General features: G+C 46.2%; 1 protein-coding gene across 1 annotated transcript in view; it reads right to left on the bottom strand.

Annotated features, from left to right (window-relative positions):
- LOC126252266 (facilitated trehalose transporter Tret1-like) overlaps positions 1-15,362 on the bottom strand; it is a 69,067-nt gene extending 53,705 nt beyond the window's left edge. Inside the window, exon 1 of the mRNA XM_049953139.1 lies at positions 15,305-15,362. Coding sequence (XP_049809096.1) covers positions 15,305-15,362 — 58 coding nt within the window. The remainder of the gene's footprint in view (positions 1-15,304) is intronic.
- Between the last annotated feature and the right edge of the window lie 2,590 nt (positions 15,363-17,952).

Genomic DNA, 17,952 nt, shown 5'->3' with positions numbered 1-17,952 from the left:
CAGGTTCTGTTTACAGCATCATGATGGACACATCCGTGTTTGGCGACATCGCGGTGAACGCACATTGGAAGCGTGTATTCGTCGTCGCCGTACTGGCGTATCACCCGGCCTGATGGTATGGGGTGCCACTGGTTACACGTCTCGGTCACCTCTTGTTCTCATTGACGGCACTTTGAACAGTGGACGTTAAATTTCAGATGTGTTACGACCCGTGGCTCTATCCTTCATTCGATCCCTGCGAAACCCTACATTTCAGCAGGATAATGCACGACCGCATGTTGCAAGTCCTGTACGGGCCTTTCTGGATACAGAAAATGTTCGACTGCTGCCCTGGCCAGCACATTCTCCAGGTCTTTCACCACTTGGAAACTTCTGGTCAATGGTGGCTGAGCAACCGGCTCGTCACAATACGCCAGTCACTACTCTTCATGAACTGTAGTATCGTGTTGAAGCAGCATGGGCAGTTGTACCTGTACACGCCATCCGAGCTCTGTTTGACTCAATGCCCAGGCGTATCAAGGCCGTTGTTACGGCCAGCGGTGGTTCTGGGTACTGATTTCTCAGGATCTATGCACCCAAATTGCGTCAAAATGTAACCACATGTCAGTTCTAGTATAATATATTTGTCCAATGAATACCCGTTTATCATCTGCATTTCTTCTTGGTGTAGCAATTTCAATCGCCAGTAGTGTACATTTTGTGTCATCTATGGGACAGCAGAAAGTCTATTATCCGATCACACACCTCAGTGTTTCACCCTGGCAAGAGACTAAGTGCTCTTGTTAGATGGCTGGGCATCAAGTGATGGCCAACCAAACGTGGTGCTTAGCGAGAAACTGCCTAAAGTACCGGCAGAAAATACAATGTTCCGTCTACAGGCCGTTGTAATGTACACTCATGTTAAGAAAGAACAGAACACCTGGAACAGCTGAAATAGGACGTTCATATTCACACGACATATACTGCAGAAATGATTAGCATTTCAGTGACCTCGCTTCAGCATGTATTCTGTTGCCTTGTAAGCACATTGTGCGCCACGGGCCCTGATACGTGATGACATCCGCGCATATAACGAGCGCATGGCATGCTGTGGTATAGCCATCCATGCAACGTTCACCTGGTTCCAAAATTCATCTGTGGTGGTTGGCATTGGGTCACAGTGCTGTACCTGTCGTTTCACTGTATCCCATTTATTTTCGACATTTTTGGACAAGACTGGTGATCTGGCGGGCCACGGCAAAAAGCTGACATTCCATGACACGAAGAAGGCAAGCGTTCATGCAGCAGCATGTGGTCGTGCATGGTGTTGCTGAAAAATGGCACCTGGTGTGTTGCGCAGAAAGGGTATTGCCACAGCTTGCGAAATGTCGTTCACATAGGTCACACTGGTCACAGTGCCTTGGACACGCACCAACTGTGATTTGTGGTTGCACCCAACAGCACCCCACACCGTTAGGCTTTGAGTTGGCGCTGTTTGTCTTGTGCGAATGCAGTCACTATGATGCCATTCTCTCTGTCTGTGCCAAACCAGAATGTGTCCATCATTTTCAAACAAACATAACCTGGAATAACCCGAAGACACTATCTGATGCCATTCGTGTTCTCCGTGAGGTCACCGAGCGAGATGGCATAGTGATTAGCACACTGGAGATTAGATCAGATTAGGTTAGTTTTTCGTTCCATAGATCCGTGCTGAGGAGATCCTCGTGGATGTAGAGAATGTCAAATGTTTTTAAGCTGAAATAACTATACTAACAGTATGAGTATATACAATACATTATTTTTTTAAGCTGAAATAACTATACTACTAGTATGAGTACATACAATAAATCATTTGTTTCTTTTAAAAAAATTCATCAATGGAGTAGAAAGAGTTGGCCACTAGTGAGTCTTTCAGCTCCTTTTAAACTGATCTTTATTTGTAACTAAATTTTTTTATGTTTGCTGGCAAATTATTGAAGATGAGTGTTCCTGAGTAGTGGACCACTTTTTGAACTAAAGTAAGTGCTTTTAAGTCCTTGTGCAGATCATTTTTGTTCCTGGTATTGTATGTATGAACTGAGCTGTTTGTTGGAAAAAGAGATATATTATTTAGGACAAATTTCATTAAGGAGTAAATATACTGAGAGGCATTAGTTAGTATACTCAGTTCTTTGAAGAGGTTTCTACAGGACGTCCGTGAATGTAGTCCACAAATAATACGTATTACACGCTTTTGGACTCTGAAAACTTTTGTTTGGCTTGAAGAGTTACCCCAAAATATTATACCATATGACATTATGGAATGAAAGTAGGCAAAGTATGCAAGCTTTTTCATGTTTATGTCGCCTATGTCTGCTAACACTCGGATTGCAACACTCTAATTCGGAAGGATGACAGTTCAATCCCGCATCCGGCCATCCTGATTGAGGATTTCCGTGATTTCCCTAAATCGCTTAGGGAAAATACAGGGATGGTTCCTTTGAAAGGGCGCGGCCGACTTTCTTCCCCATCCTTCCCTAATCCGACGAGACCGATGACGTCGCTGTTTGGTCTCCATCCCCCAAATCAACCCAACCCAGCGACGTTCCATATGTTGGGTCTAAGCCCCTCATCTCGTATAGGATACCTAAAGGATGCTCCATCCTCGGAATGCTATACAACAATTCAAGCATATTAAATTAGTAGCTTTATTTGTATAAATCAGATAGACAATACTTAACTTTAATGCACAAAGGTGTCGCAAGCGATGGGCGACATGCAACGTAAATCCCAGTTCTTGCTATACACAATGTTCAAACAAGGAAGACTGTCACACGGTTTGTTTATCACTGCTAACTGTTCTTGTAGCACTCTCTGCTAGTCCGTGCTGTGCTCTGCGAATACGTTCCACTAATGTCCGCTACTGAGCACTAATGTCCGCTAATGTCCGCTCGAGGCTGGCATGGGCGGCAACTTTTATTCGCTTCTTGCAGGTGTCGCTCCTGTCGTGGCGCGGTCCTGATCAGCGCACCATTGGGCGACGTCGTTTCACCTCCGTCTCTGATCTTGCGTTCTTCGTCTTCGTTCCGGCGCCAGAACATTCCTCCCCCTAAAGCGACGGACCGTCGTCTTTTAGGGAATGCGACCACGGCGGGGGGATGCAGGATGGAGACTCACAACGTGACACCTTTCAAACTCGGCAGGTGCTGATAACTCCATCTCACACGTGTGTGGGCGCAACGTCGGGCCGGAAGCTGTGGTTACAGGGGACGTCAAGCTTCTGGCGGTACCCCGCCATCCGGCCTGCGCTCTGGAGGAATCGTCCCCCAGAAAACGACCAGAGGGGTACGTTTCCACCTCCTGTTTCCATGAACCAGATGAAGAAGGTGGCGACTGCTGCATTGTGGGCGAGTCCAGCTTCATCGGTAGAACGAGAGGAGGCGAAGGCTCCGTCTCCATGGGATCGTCCCGCGGTGTAGTAGTGAATCCCTCTATCGGCTGCTGTGGCCGCGTTGCCCTCTGAACCCGTGAAACTGGGGGAAGAGAAACTGAAATATCATCGTGGACACGACAGAGGCGAAGCTGATTTTTATGGCAGCGCTGTAAGCCACCGAGATCTGAAATAAGGAACATGCAAGCGCCAAGTACACGGACGATCTTGCTTCGCACCCACCGTCTGCTGTCGCTGAAAACACTCTAAAAGACAATATCATGAGACACGAAGCGATACTTGCGGCCTTCCTTCGGCGCCGGATGCTAAGGAGGGTGGAGCAGGTCTTCAGTGTCCGATGGCGGCGGCCGTGAAGCAATTCCGCCATTCATGGTCCATCTCGTGGGTGCGAGCGATATGAGGCCAGAAACAGTGTTTGATCCCTGGTGTGTGCGGACCAAAGCTTGGCCATCTGCTGCTTGAATGTCCTGACAAAAGTTCCGCTTCGCCGTTTGACTGTGGATGGAATAGTGCACTAGTTAGATGCCGTAAGCCATTGCGTTCACAGAAGGTTTCAAATTCATTTGAGGTGAACTGTGGTCCGTTGTCTGACACTATTACTTCAGGTAAACCTTCTAGACAAAAGATCGATGACACCTGAATTGTGCTACGTGACGTTGTCGAGTTCACTGGCACAGCAAAAGGGAAGTTGCTATACGAGTCAACCACAATCAACCAGCGGGTGTTCCAAATTGGTCCCACAAAGTCTATGTAAACATATTGCCATGGTGATTGCGACTTAGGCCAGGCAGAGAGTTTCTATGGCGGAGCGGACTGATTTTCCGCACATGCGTGACACTGTGACGTCATTGTTCTATTTGACGTCCATACCCTACCAAGTACAATGTCGACGCGCTACCTGTTACGTACTAACAACCTCCCCTCCCCCCCCCCCCCCCCGTGTCCATGGTGAAGTAACTGTATCACTTCTCTTGCAAAGCGCCGGCCGGTGTGGCCGAGCGGTTCTAGGCGCTAAAGTCTGGAACCGCGAGACCGCTACGGTCGCAGGTTCGAATCCTGCCTCGGGCATGGACGTATATGATGTCCTTAGGTAAGTTAGGTTTAAGTAGTTCTAAGTTCTAGGGGACTGATGACCTTAGATGTTAAGTCCCATAGTGCTCAGAGCCATTTGAACCATTTGCCAAAAGGGTATTCATTGGGCAAATATATTGTACTAGAACGGACATGTGATTACATTTGCACGCAATTTGGGCCCATAGATCCTGAGACATCAGTACCCAGAGTAACCACCTCTGGCAGTAATAACGGCCTTGATACGTCTGGGCATTGAGTCAAACAGAGCTTGGATGGCGTGTACAGGTACAGCTGCCCATGCAGCTTCAACACGGTACAACAGTTCATCAAGAGTAGTGACTGGCGTATTGTGACGAGCCAGTTGCTCGGCCAACATTGACCAGACGTTTTCAATTGGTGAGGGATCTGGAGAATGTGCTGGCCAGGGTAGTAGTCGAACATTTTCTGTATCCAGAAAGGCCCGTACAGGACCTGCAACATGCGGTCGTGCATTATCCTGCTGAAATATAGGGTTTTGCGGGGATCGAATGAAGGGTAGAGCCACGGGTCGTAACACATCTGAAATGTAACGTCCACTGTTCAAAGTGCCGTCAGTGCGAATAAGAGGTGACCGAGACGTGTAACCATTGGCATCCCATGCCATCACGCCGGGTGATACGGCAGTATGGCGATGACGAATACACGCTTCCAATGTTCGTTCACCGCGATGTCGCCAAACACAGATGCGACTATCATGATGCTGTAAACAGAACCTGGATTCATCCGAAAAAATGACGTTTTCCCATTCGTGCACCCAGGTTCGTCGTTGAGTACACCATCGCAGGCGCTCCTGCCTGTGATGCAGCGTCAAGGTTAACAGCAGCCATGGTCTCCGAGCTTAGTCCATGCTGCTACAAACGTCGTCGAACTGTTCGTGCAGATGGTTGTTGTCTTGCAAACGTCCCCATCCGTTGACTCATGGATCGAGACGTGGCTGCACGATCCGTTACAGCCAGGCGGATAAGATGCCTGTTATCTCGACTGCTAGTGATACGAGGACGTTGGGATCCAGCACGGCGTTCCGTATTACCCTCCTGAAACTTTTTTTTTTCTTTCTAAGCTTTAGGGATCAACAAACGTGACTGGACACTGTCACTCTGAACAAGAATCACACCTGTCTATACAGCGAGGCTATGCCGACGTGCAAAGTATCGGCGTACTACGGACTTCTCTATGTAATGCAAGGAACGAGGCCAAGATGTGCGAATGTAGTTGAGCAAAATGTTCAAATCTGGATCAGCTGTGCAATTTTCTTATAGTTCAGCGGAAAAGATTTAAGCAATTCAGAATCCTGAGCATTGATGTGACAGCAAAATGCAGCAGAAGCGTCTAAGTCTGTATCAGAACCAATCGAAAGACGTGAAAGCTCGTCCGCATTACCATGTTGAGCCGCCGGACGATACACAATCTCGTACTGGTATTGAAACAACAACGAAGCCCATCTTTGCAATTTTTGGGCAGTTCGTACAGGAACCTGTTTCGTCGAATGAAACAAGGGCTGCAAAGGCTTGTGAACCGTTACTATGTAGAATTTTCCGCCATATGCGTACTGGTGAAATTTGGTGACACCGTACACAATAGCCAAGCCTCTTCTTCAATTTGTGAATAGTTACACTGAGCTTTGGACAACACTTTTGATGCGAATCCGATAGGTCTGTCTTTATCATCAATTCTGTGCGAAAACAATGCACCACATCCGTAAGAGGAAGCGTCAACTTGCAATACAACTGGTTTGTCAGCATCAAAGTAAACTAAGCAGCGATCACTGAGAAATGCATCTCTAAGTTTTTGTGAAGCTACCTGACACTCATCTGTCCAGACAAAGGCGACATTCTTGAGACGCAAGCGATACAATGGAGCTGCGATTTGTGCAGCATTCGGTATTAATATAATAGTACATTTTTCCTAAAACGTACTGCAATTCTGTGATATTGGGAGGAACTGGAAAATCTCATATGGCTGACATATGCGACTGAAGAGGATGTACACCTTGACTGTTTATGACATAACCAAGAGACTGCAACTCAGGTTTAATAGATCACACTTGTCCAGTCTACACTTTAGTCCTGCATCAGATAATCAACGAAAAATTTTAAATATGTTCTTCAGGGGTATGACGTACTCCTACAATATCGTCCAAATAGTTTGAACAGTTTGGCACTTGTGCAGTCAGCTGTTCCAAATACCGTTGGAAAATGGCGGGTGCGGAAGCACTGTCAAAAGACAAAAGCAAATATTTTTAACAAGCCCTAACGAGTATTTACTACGCACACTTTTTGAGAGTCTTCATAGAGCGGTATTTGAAAATATGCGTCAAACAAATCAATTTTTGAGAAGTAGCGTCCAGCGCCTAATTTGTCCATGAGATCATCTGGGCGTGGCAATTGATAAGTATTAATCACAGTTTGTGGGTTGACTGTAGACTTAAATACACTATATGATCAAAAGTATCCTGACACACCCAAAAGCATATGTTTTTCATATTAGGTGCATTGAGCTGCCACCTACTGCCAGAGTCCATATCAGCGACCTCAATAGTCATTAGACTCGTGAGAGCAGAATGGGGCGCTCCGCAGAACTCACGGACTTCGAACGTGATCGGGTGATCGTGTGTCACTTGTGTCATACGCCCGTGCGTGAGATTTCCACACTCCTAAACATCCCTAAGTCCACTGTTTCCGATGTAAGAGTCAAGTGGAAACGTGAAGGGACACGTACAAATGGTTCAAATGGCCCTGAGCACTATGGGACTTAACATCTGTCCCCTAGAACTTAGAACTACTTAAACCTAACTAACCTAAGGACATCACACACATTCATGCCCGAGGCAGGATTCGAACCTGCGACCGTAGCGATTGCACGGTTCCAGACAGAAGCGCCTAGACCGCGGACACGTACAGCACAAAAGCGTACAGGCCGACCTCATCTGTTGACTGACAAAGACAGCCGACAGTTGAAGAGGGTCGTAATGTGTAATAGGCAGACATCTATCTAGACCGTCACACAGGAATTCCAAACTGCATGACGATCCACTGCAAGCACTACGACAGTTAAAAAGTTGGATTTCATGGTCGAGCGGCTGTTCATAAGCCACACATCACGTCGGTAAATGTCAAACGACGCCTCGCTTGGTGTAAGGAGCTTAAACATTGGACGATTGAACAGTGGAAAAACGTTGTGTGGATGGACGAATCACGGTATGGCGATCCGATGGCAGGGTGCGGGTATGGAGAATTCCCGGTGAACGTCATCTGTCAGCGTGTGTAGTGCCAACAGCAAAATTCGGAGGCGGTAGTGTTATGGTGTGGTCGTGTTTTTCATGGGGGGCCCTTGCACCCCTGGTTGATTTGCGTGGCACTATCACAGAACAGGCCTACATTGATGTTTTAAGCACCTTCTTGCTTCTCACTGTTGAAGAACAATTCGGGGATGGCGACTGCATCTTTCAACATGATCGACCACCTGCTCATAATGCACGGCCTGTGGCCGAGTGGTTTCACGCAATAACATCCCTGTAATGGAGCGACCTGCACAGAGTCCTGACCTGATTCTTACATAACACCGTTGGGATATTTTGGAACGCCGAATTCGTGCCAGGCCTCACCGACCGACATCGACACCTCTCCTCAGTGCAGTACTCCGTGAAGAACGGGCTGCCATATCCCAAGAAACTTTTCAGCACCTGGTTGAACGTATGCCTGCGAGAGTGGAAGCTGTCATCAAGGCTAACAGTTGGCCAACACAATACTGAATTCCAGCATTACCGTTGGAGGGCTCCACGAACTTGTAAGTCATTTTCAGCCAGGTGTTCGGATACTTTTGATCACATAGTGAAGTTATTTTTGTGTGCGTCTGGACTGTGGGACACTTGATGTGAATGTGGAAAGGTGACATTCCGGACGCAAATGTGTGAGTATGGGTTCCGTGCGGCGTTACAGCTAGCTGCGCGGGTCTTCAAAATGGTTTAAATGGCTCTGAGCACTATGCGTCTTAACTTCTGAGGTCATCAGTCGCCTAGAACTTAGAACTAGTTAAACTTAACTAACCTAAGGACATCACACACATCCATGCCCGAGGCAGGATTCGAACCTGCGACCGTAGCGGTCGCTCGGTTCCAGAATGTAGCGCCTAGAACCGCACAGTGATAATATGAAACGAGATGCATTTCTCTGAACCTTTTCGATGTTCTCCGTCAATGCCATTTAGTAAGGTTCTCATACCACACAACACTACTCGAGCAGAGGGCGGACAAGCGTCGTGTAGTTAGTGTCTTTAGTGTGTTTGTTGCAGCCTCTAAGTGTTCTGGCAATAAATGCAGTCTTTGGGGTTCGCATTCCCCACAACATTATCTGTATGGTCGTTCCATTTTAAGTTATTCGTAATTCTCATCGCCAGATATTCGTGTTACTTATAACGTAAGTGGATTCTTATCAGCTCTCATATGCATAACCTCAACGCTTTAGTGTCACCTGCACTTTAACAACATCTAGATATCTTATATAAATCATTGATCTTATGATGATTTTACTAGACGGTAAGTGACTGAATCACCTGCAAACGATCTAAGATCTTCTCCCAAATAATTTATTCAGATTACGAACAGCAGCGAGCCTGTAATATTTCCCTGACGAACGCCAAATATCACTCCTCCTTTTCTCGATTACTCTCTGTCAGTTACTACTAACTGTGACCTTTGTGACAGGAAATCACGAATCCAGTCGCCCAATTGAGACGATACTCCATAGGAACGCAATTTGATTAGAAGTCGCTTATGAGGAACCGTATCAAAAGCCTCCTGGAAATCTAGAAATACGGAGTACGCGAAGGAACTTGCCCCCCTTCTTCCAGCGGTGTACCGTAGGTCTCTAGAAGAGCGCAGCATTCCAAAAGATTGGAAAAGGGCATAGGTCACCCACGTTTTCAAGAAGGGACGTCGAACAGATGTGCAGAACCATAGACCTATATCCTAACGTAGATCACTTGTAGAATTTTGGAACATGTATTATGTTCGAGTACAACGACTTTTCTCTCGTGCGGTAGCGTTCTCGCTTCCCAGGCCCGGGTTCCCGGGTTCGATTCCCGGCGGGGTCAGGGATTTTCTCTGCCTCGTGATGACTGGGTGTTGTGTGATGCCCTTAGGTTAGTTAGGTTTAAGTAGTTCTAAGTTCTAGGGGACTGATGACCATAGATGTTAAGTCCCATAGTGCTCAGAGCCATTTGAACCATTTTGAACGACTTTTCTGGAGGCTAGAAATCTACTCTGTAGGAATCAGCATGGGTTTCGAAAAAGACGATCGTGTGAAACCCACCTCGCGCTATTCGTCCACGAGACTCAGAGGGCCATAGACACGGGTTCCCAGGTAAATGCACTGTTTCTTGACTTCCGCAAGGCGTTTGATACAGTTCCCCACAGACGTTTAATGAACAAAGTAAGAGCATATGGACTATCAAACTAATTGTGTGATTGGATTGAAGAGTTCCTAGATAACAGAACGCAGCATGTCATTCTCAATGGAGAGAAGTCTTCCGAAGTAAGAGTGATTTCAGGTGTGCCGCAGGGGAGTGTCGTAGGACCGTTGCTATTCACAATATATATATAAATGATCTTGTGGATAACATCGAAAGTTCACTGAGGCTTTTTGAGGATGATGCTGCAGTACAGTATATCGAGAGGTTGTAACAATGGAAAATTGTACTGAAATGCAGGAGGATCTGCAACGAATTGACGCATGGTGCAGGGAATGGCAATTGAATCTCAATGTAGACAAGTGTAATGTGCTGCGAATACATAGAAAGAAAGATCCTTTATCATTAAGCTACAATATAGCAGGTCAGCAACTGGAATCAGTTAATTCCATAAATTTTCTGGGAGTAGGCATTAGGCGTGATTTAAAAAGGAATGACCATATAAAATTAATCGTCGGTAAAGCAGATGCCAGACTGAGATTCACTGGAAGAATCCTAAGGAAATGCAGTCTGAAAACAAAGGAAGTAGGTTACAGTACACTTGTTCGCCCACTGCTTGAATACTGCTCACCGGTGTGGTATCCATACCAGATACGGGGAGAGCAGCGCGCTTCGTTACAGAATCATTTAGTAATCTCGAAAGCGATACGGAGATGATAGATAAACTCCAGTGGCAGACTCTGCAAGAGAGACGCTCAGTAGCTCGGTACGGGCTTTTGTTGAAGTTTCGAGAACACGCCTTCACCGAGGAGTCAAGCAGTATATTGCTCCCTCCTACGTATGTCTCGCGAAGAGACCATGAGGATAAAATCAGAGAGGTTAGAGCCCACACAGAGGCATACCGACAATCTTTCTTTCCACGAACAATACGAGACTGGAATAGAAGGGAGAACCGATAGAGGTACTCAAGGTACCCTCCGCCACACACCGTCAGGTGGCTCGCGGAGTACGGATGTAGATGTAGATGTTGATTCTCTGTTGATAGAACTCATTACTTCACCAGTGTAAAGAGACAGCTGTATTTCACAAGAACGGTGTTTTCTCAATGTGGCTTGCGGAGTGTGGATGTATATGTAGATGTTGATTGTCTGTTGATAGAACTCATTACTTCACCAGTGTAAAGAGACAGTTGTATTTCACAAGAACGGTGTTTTCTCAATCCATGCTGTGAGTCAATAAGTCATTTTCTTCGAGGTACTGCTTGCAGTAGCCCGACAATTTGAACTGGCGGAGAGCACACAGGCACTGTTCTAAATACACAGCCCGCGGAGTGATATCAGCTTCATTCTTGGACAGCATGTGATTCGCAAAGCTAAAGTAGTGCTTCCGATTCTGGCATTGCTGTCGCACGTTTTTGTTATGCTGTCTGGGGTACCATTTCAAAAGAGGCCACCTATGTTCGAAGTCAACCTGCAATAACCACTAACAGATGGCAGAAGGCAGCAGTAGCAGTGAAGGGTATACAAAGGATGTCGGGAAACTGTGGGGGCTAGGCAGGAAACAGTACGACCTTGTCATAATGAGAAAACAGAACGATTTTCTAACGTCCAAAAGAGCATGATTACTGGCTTTCAGACAGAGAGTGAAAGCATTTCCCAAACGGCTGAGTCTGTAAGCTTTTGATGTGCCACTGTGGTAAAAATATACCGAGCTAGACAACAGTGGTGCACCACAGGGCACAGATAACGGGAGTGAACGGAATGTAGCGGCACCATCGCTTAGGATAAGGAAAGTTAGTTTTGTGCAGTATTCTGAGCACAAGTTACAGCCAGGTGCAGGCTGAATCGCAGTGAGTTATGCATACCAACAGTAGAATAGAGGCCACAGAGCCGTCAAATTGCTGAAAGCGTATACATAGCAATTTTGCATGTCGCAAATCACAGGCAGAAGGGACCCACTGGCCAACCTAGCGTGTTATGAGTATGTGATGCGAAGTGACGCATATGGCAAAACAGAGGTGCACAGCCACATATAAATGGGTGTGGGTTTCTAACGAGATTCATTCAAGTGTGGCAGCTCTGCTGGACAGTGGGGCGTGTCACACCACCAGCTACACGCAGAAACAGATGGGACGCAAGTGTCCAAGTCCACGGTGGGTCGTTGGTTCGACCCTCTGAGGACGACGTGGGGTCCCCGGGCAGCCAGCCTGCAGCAGGACACTCTTTGGCTCACTACCAAGGGCAGTTTTCCGGGCTCCAACATGCACTGGTGACATCCGGGACGAGGGTCGCAGATTCAGCTACGGATCACAGTTGCTTGTTGTTGCCGCATCCTAAGCCACGCTGGCGAGCGAACGTGGTGCTGACCATCTTGCAGTTGTCAGTGGGCTGCTCGGCGGCTCCTCGGAGTGACACGGAGGCAACAAGGATGCGGACAGTTGAGTCAGCAGCCAGCGCATCCTGACGCCAGCGGAACTCCGTGGCTGGCCAAGGCTGGCTTGACACAGCATTGCATTGCACGGGCCACTGGGGCGCTTCCTCAGCATTGTGGGGCCCAGTGACACAGACTGAGAGGAAGAGGGACACTGTAGCTGGAAACAATAAATCACGTAGAAGGCTCAAACGAATCTTAATACGGTGCCCTCTACCTCTTCCCGCCGCATTTGGTCATCCTGATACATTCGGTGGCAGAAGTTGCCACTACAGACGGGTGCGGAGACCTGTACGGGCGAATAGACGTGCAACTGTTGCGCAACCCACCACCCAGATGAACCTAGGGGCTACCCACAGTGTCACCTCAATGACCGCTATGCAAACGTTGCTGTGCATGGACCTCCATAGCAGGCACGTGGTTCATGCACCCAAGCTGACTGCTGTTCTTTGCGACGGAACTTACGCCAATATCGCAAATGGACATCCACTGAGTGGCGAATGGTAGCCTTTCTGTTCGCAGCATTCTCTGGGTGATGTAGTTCTGGAAGGCACAATGGATCAACACAAGTATGCACCTGTCCTTGGGGACCACGTCCAACGCTACATGCAATTTGTTTTTCTTCAGCGAGATAGCATCTACAAGTAGAACACTGCAAAGTGTCATACAGCTCGCAATGCACGTGCGTGATTCGAAGAACAGCATAATGAGTTTACAGTACTCTCTTGCCGATCAGACTCTCCGGACACTTACCCAGTCGAGAACCTGTGGACAACTTCGATCAGGCTGTTCGTGCCATGGATCCTCAACCGCGAAACCTTTTGCAGCTGGCAAAAACACTGGCGTCGGCATGGCCCCACATCCCTGTCGGTAACTTTTAGAACCTCACTGACTCTCTTTCTGCACTCCTCGTAGCGATCGGCACTGTAAAAGGTGGTTATTCGGACTTTTGACAGGTGGTCACATTGATGTGACTGCTCAGTGTATACCAGTCATACCATCCCTCTGTGACGACTTTGAATTAATTATTTTATACACTATGTGATCAAAAGTATCCAGGCATCTGGCTGGAAATGACTTACAAGTTCTTGGCGCTGTCCATCAGTAAAGCCGAAATTCAATATTGTGTTGACCCACCCTTAGCCTTGATGACAGCACCCACTCTCGCAGGTATACGTTCAATCATGTGCTGGAAGGTTTGTTGGGGAATGGTTCAAATGGCTCTGAGTACTATGGGACTTAACTTCTGAGGTCATCAGTCCCCTAGAGCTTAGAACTACTTAAACCTAACTAACCTAAGGACATCACAAACATACATGGCCGAGGCAGGATTCGAACCTGCTACCGTAGCGGTCCCGCGGTTCCAGACTGAAGCGCCTTTAACCGCACGGCCACACCGTCCGGCAGACTGTAGCGCCTAGAACCGCTCGGCCACCCTGGCCGGCTGTTGGGGAATGACAGCCCATTCTTCACAGAGTACTGCACTGAGGGGAGGTATAGATGTTGGTCGCTGAGGCCTGGCACGAAGTCGGCGTTCCAAAACATCCCAAAGGTGTTCAGTAGGATTCAGGTCAGGACTATGTGCAGGTGAGTCTATTACAGGGGTGCTATTGTCGTGTAACGACTCCGCCACAGGCCGTGCATTATGAACAGGTCGATCGTGTTGAAAGATACAGTCGCCATCACCGAACTGTTCTTCAACAGTGGGAAGGAAGAAGGTGCTTAAAACATCAATGTAGGCCTGTGTTATGATAGTCCCAAACAAAACAACAAGGGGTGCAAGCCCCCTCCATGAAAAATAGGACCACATCACAACATCACCGCCTCCGAATTTTGCTGTTGACACTACACACGCCGGCACATGACGTCCATCGGACATTCGCCATACCCACACCCTGCCATCGGATCGCGACATTGTGTACCATGATTCGTCACTCCACACAACGTTTTTCCACTCTTCAGTCGTCCAATGTTTACGCTCCTTACACCAAGCGAGGCGTGTTTGGCATTTACCGGCGTGATGTTTGGCTAATTCACAGCCGCTCGACCATGAAATCCAAGTTTTATCACCTCCCGCGTAACTGTCATAGTACTTGCTGTGGATCCTGATGCAGTTTGGAATTCTTATGTGATGGTCTAGATAGATGTCTGCCTATTACACATTACGACCCTATTCAACTACTGGCGGTCTCTGTCAGTCAACAGACGAGGTCGGCCTGTACGCTTTTATGCTGTACGCGTCCCTTCACCTATCCCCTTGACTGTCACATCGGGAACAGTGGACCTAGGGATATTCACGAATGTGGAAATCTCGCGTACAGACATATGACACAAGTGACACCCAATCACCTGACCACGTTCGAAGGCCGTGAGTTCCGCAGAGCACCCCATTCTGCTCTTACGACGTCTAATGACTATTGAGGTCGCTGATATGGAGTACCTGGCAGTAGGTGGCAGCACAATGCACCTAATATGAAACACGTATGTTTTTGGGTGTTTCCGGATACTTTTGATCACATAGTGTGTTACTTAAGACCATTTCTTTTCTTTTATAACTGGCCTAACAGAAAAATCTGATTGAAAACGGTCTGCTGCAGTCGCTTGGTATCGTTCCAGATACTAGAATGTCAAGATGCATAGAAAATATGTCCAGTAATCAGAACAATAAACATGGGATTCCGTTGCGAATGGACTAGCCACATGACTGCCTTACGTAGAGGGACGTTTGATTACCTCATACAGAAATGATTATGCGATTAGGCTGACCACATGATTACTTTATCCGACCTTTGTTGTCATCGCTTGTGATGCCTTACGTGAAATAAATATACTTATAGTTCCGCAGTGTATCTGAAAATTATAACACAGTACTTTGGCGTATCCGCTTCACAACCAAATTATAGTGTTAACCTGAAAAAGTGGCAACACAACGTACGTACATACCCGATAGAGCGGCGAACAGCTGAGGCAGCCTCCTCCTAATCAAAGAAGGTTTGTCCATGACTGCGACAGTGATTAACTCCTTTTTTCACTGTCTGAAACAGATATTACACACTCCTTAAAAATCAAATCTGATGGTACAAAGAAGAAACTTACACTTAACAAATAACAGGCCATAAGATGCTATGATGACTTCTTAACAAATGGACTATGTAATAGTTGTTCTTCAATGAACTGAGAGCAGAAAGTCTGAGTCAGTTTTCTTTTCTTTTCAATTACAGTGTTTTCTCAGGTTTTCCGTTCTTAAAGTACTTGTGTTACGGCCGTATAACTGTAACGTATCGATATACGTCGAGAATAAGAAAAAAATAATAAAAAATTAAGATCTCGCAGGGTTTTACATTTTCATTGAAATATTGACAACGTATGTGTGAAAACGCTACACAATGCACCAAAATCTCTCGTTTGCAACAATTTTTTTTTTACTCTTAACCTTTCCCTTCCTGCAGGACTCGGAACATTGTGGCCCATGGAAAGCATCGACGAGTATTTGATCTCAAAAATAATTTTGTGCTATCGCTATAAGACTGGTCAAAACAGTTGCCATTTTTTCTCTTTTTGGAATGTGTTCTTTAATCTCATTGACAACTATATATTGACATTAACCAGTAAAAACATTTACACCACAATGTGTGTGAAACTTTTATGGTTACCTTATGTTTAATAATTTATGATGAACTCTAAGCAAGTAGTTAACTTGCAGATATTCAGAAGTTTGTGAAACTGTAATGTGAATGGCATATTGTTTATACAGATTGACAAAAAATGTTTCAAATGGCTCTAAGCACTATGGGACTTAACATCAGAGGTCATCAGTCCCCTGCACTTAGAACTACTTAAACCTAACTAACCTAAGAACATCACACACATCCATGCCCGAGGCAGGATTCGAACCTGCGACCGTAGCCCTGATGTCAAAAACAGTTCAAAAAACTTCCGTTATTCATTGCTTACCTATTGCGCTATCATCTATAGGGTCCTATATCTGATGTCTGGTAAATATACACACCGAGGTGACAAAAGTTATGTTCAAAAAATGTTCGAATGTGTGTGAAATCTTATGGGACTTAACTGCTAAGGTCATCAGTCCCTAAGCTTACACACTACATGACCTAAATTATCCTAAGGACAAACACACACACCCATGCCCGAGGGAGGACTCGAACTTCTGCCGGGACCAGCCGCACAACCCATGACTGCAGCCCCTAGACCGCTCGGCTAATCCCGCGTGGCGACAAAAGTTATGAGATAGCGTTATAAAAGAGCCGGGAATTGTCGGAGCTGTCATTTCTACTCATGTGATTAATGTGAAAACGTTTCCGACGCGGTTATGGCCTCACGATGGAAATTAACTGACTTTGAACGCCGAATAATGGTTGGAGCTAATGACATGGAACATTCCATTTCAGAAATCGACACGGATTTCGATATTCAAAGATCAACGGTGGCAAGAGGAATACAAGGACAGTTATCCAAGAGACGTTAACAGGTACTATCTCGAAATTCAAATTAACGAGAGAAACTTCAGAAGCGTTTCAAATCCATATGGGTGTTCGCCAAGAAAATGGAGTCCCCCCCTCGTATTTAACAAAATTCCGCAAAAAATTAAGAACATTTCAGAAACATCATAAAAAACATACACCTAAACAAAACGCCACGGAAAAGATTACAGAAAAATAAAAGATCTTGAGAACGCAAGAGTGAACACGGCTAGCATATGAACAGAATTGGAGACTCAAGGCGAGCTACGAGAGGAAATCGGCAGTCTCTGTTTCAAAGGAACCATCCCAGTATTCATCCTTATCGATTTAGAGAAACCACTAAAACACAAATATTGATAGTGGGGAACAGATTTGAACCCTGCTCCTCCGAAATATTTTTAGATGTAGTTTTTTTATCTTAGGTAGGAGAATATGTTCATAAGGTTCTCGTTTTTCTTGCACGTTGCTCAAGAGAGCTTCGAGATTTATATGTCAAGCAATAAGTAATCATGGTTCGCAGTTGATGTTGGCAATTCTTTTGAGGATCGATAGGACAATTGTATATTTACAATCGTCTATGAATGTTTTAATCGGCATTTAAATTGTTATGATAATCACTGACGAAGTGTTTCGTATTACGCTGGTGGCATCATACAGTCGTTTCTATTCATGCACGAAACTTGCAACGTGGTTTATGGGGACGGTTACTTGTTTAAAAACCGTGTTGACTGTTTCTTTCGCTTATCAAAATATCCCATTATTATTTCTGGAGACCATTGGTTCCATTTTCCTGCAAGCCATCATCAAGCTCTTCCACGCAAGTTTCACCACGAGCTATTTCACGTCGAATGGCAACTTCTACGAACAGCTGGAAGGCGTCGCCATGGGTAATCCTCTTAGTCCAGTGGAGACCAACTTCATCATGGAACATTTCGAAGTACAGGCACTGGAGTTGGTACCTTTTAGCCGGCCGCGGTGGTCTCGCGGTTCTAGGCGCGCAGTCCGGAACCGTGCGATTGCTACGGTCGCAGGTTCGAATCCTGCCTCGGGCATGGATGTGTGTGATGTCCTTAGGTTGGTTAGGTTTAAGTAGTTCTAATTTCTAGGGGA

The sequence above is a fragment of the Schistocerca nitens genome, chromosome 4 (assembly GCF_023898315.1).
Source record: "Schistocerca nitens isolate TAMUIC-IGC-003100 chromosome 4, iqSchNite1.1, whole genome shotgun sequence".
NCBI classification, from domain to species: Eukaryota; Metazoa; Arthropoda; class Insecta; order Orthoptera; family Acrididae; genus Schistocerca; species Schistocerca nitens.
The sequence above is the reverse complement of the archived record's forward strand: the minus strand, read 5'-3'. Positions and strand labels throughout refer to the sequence as shown.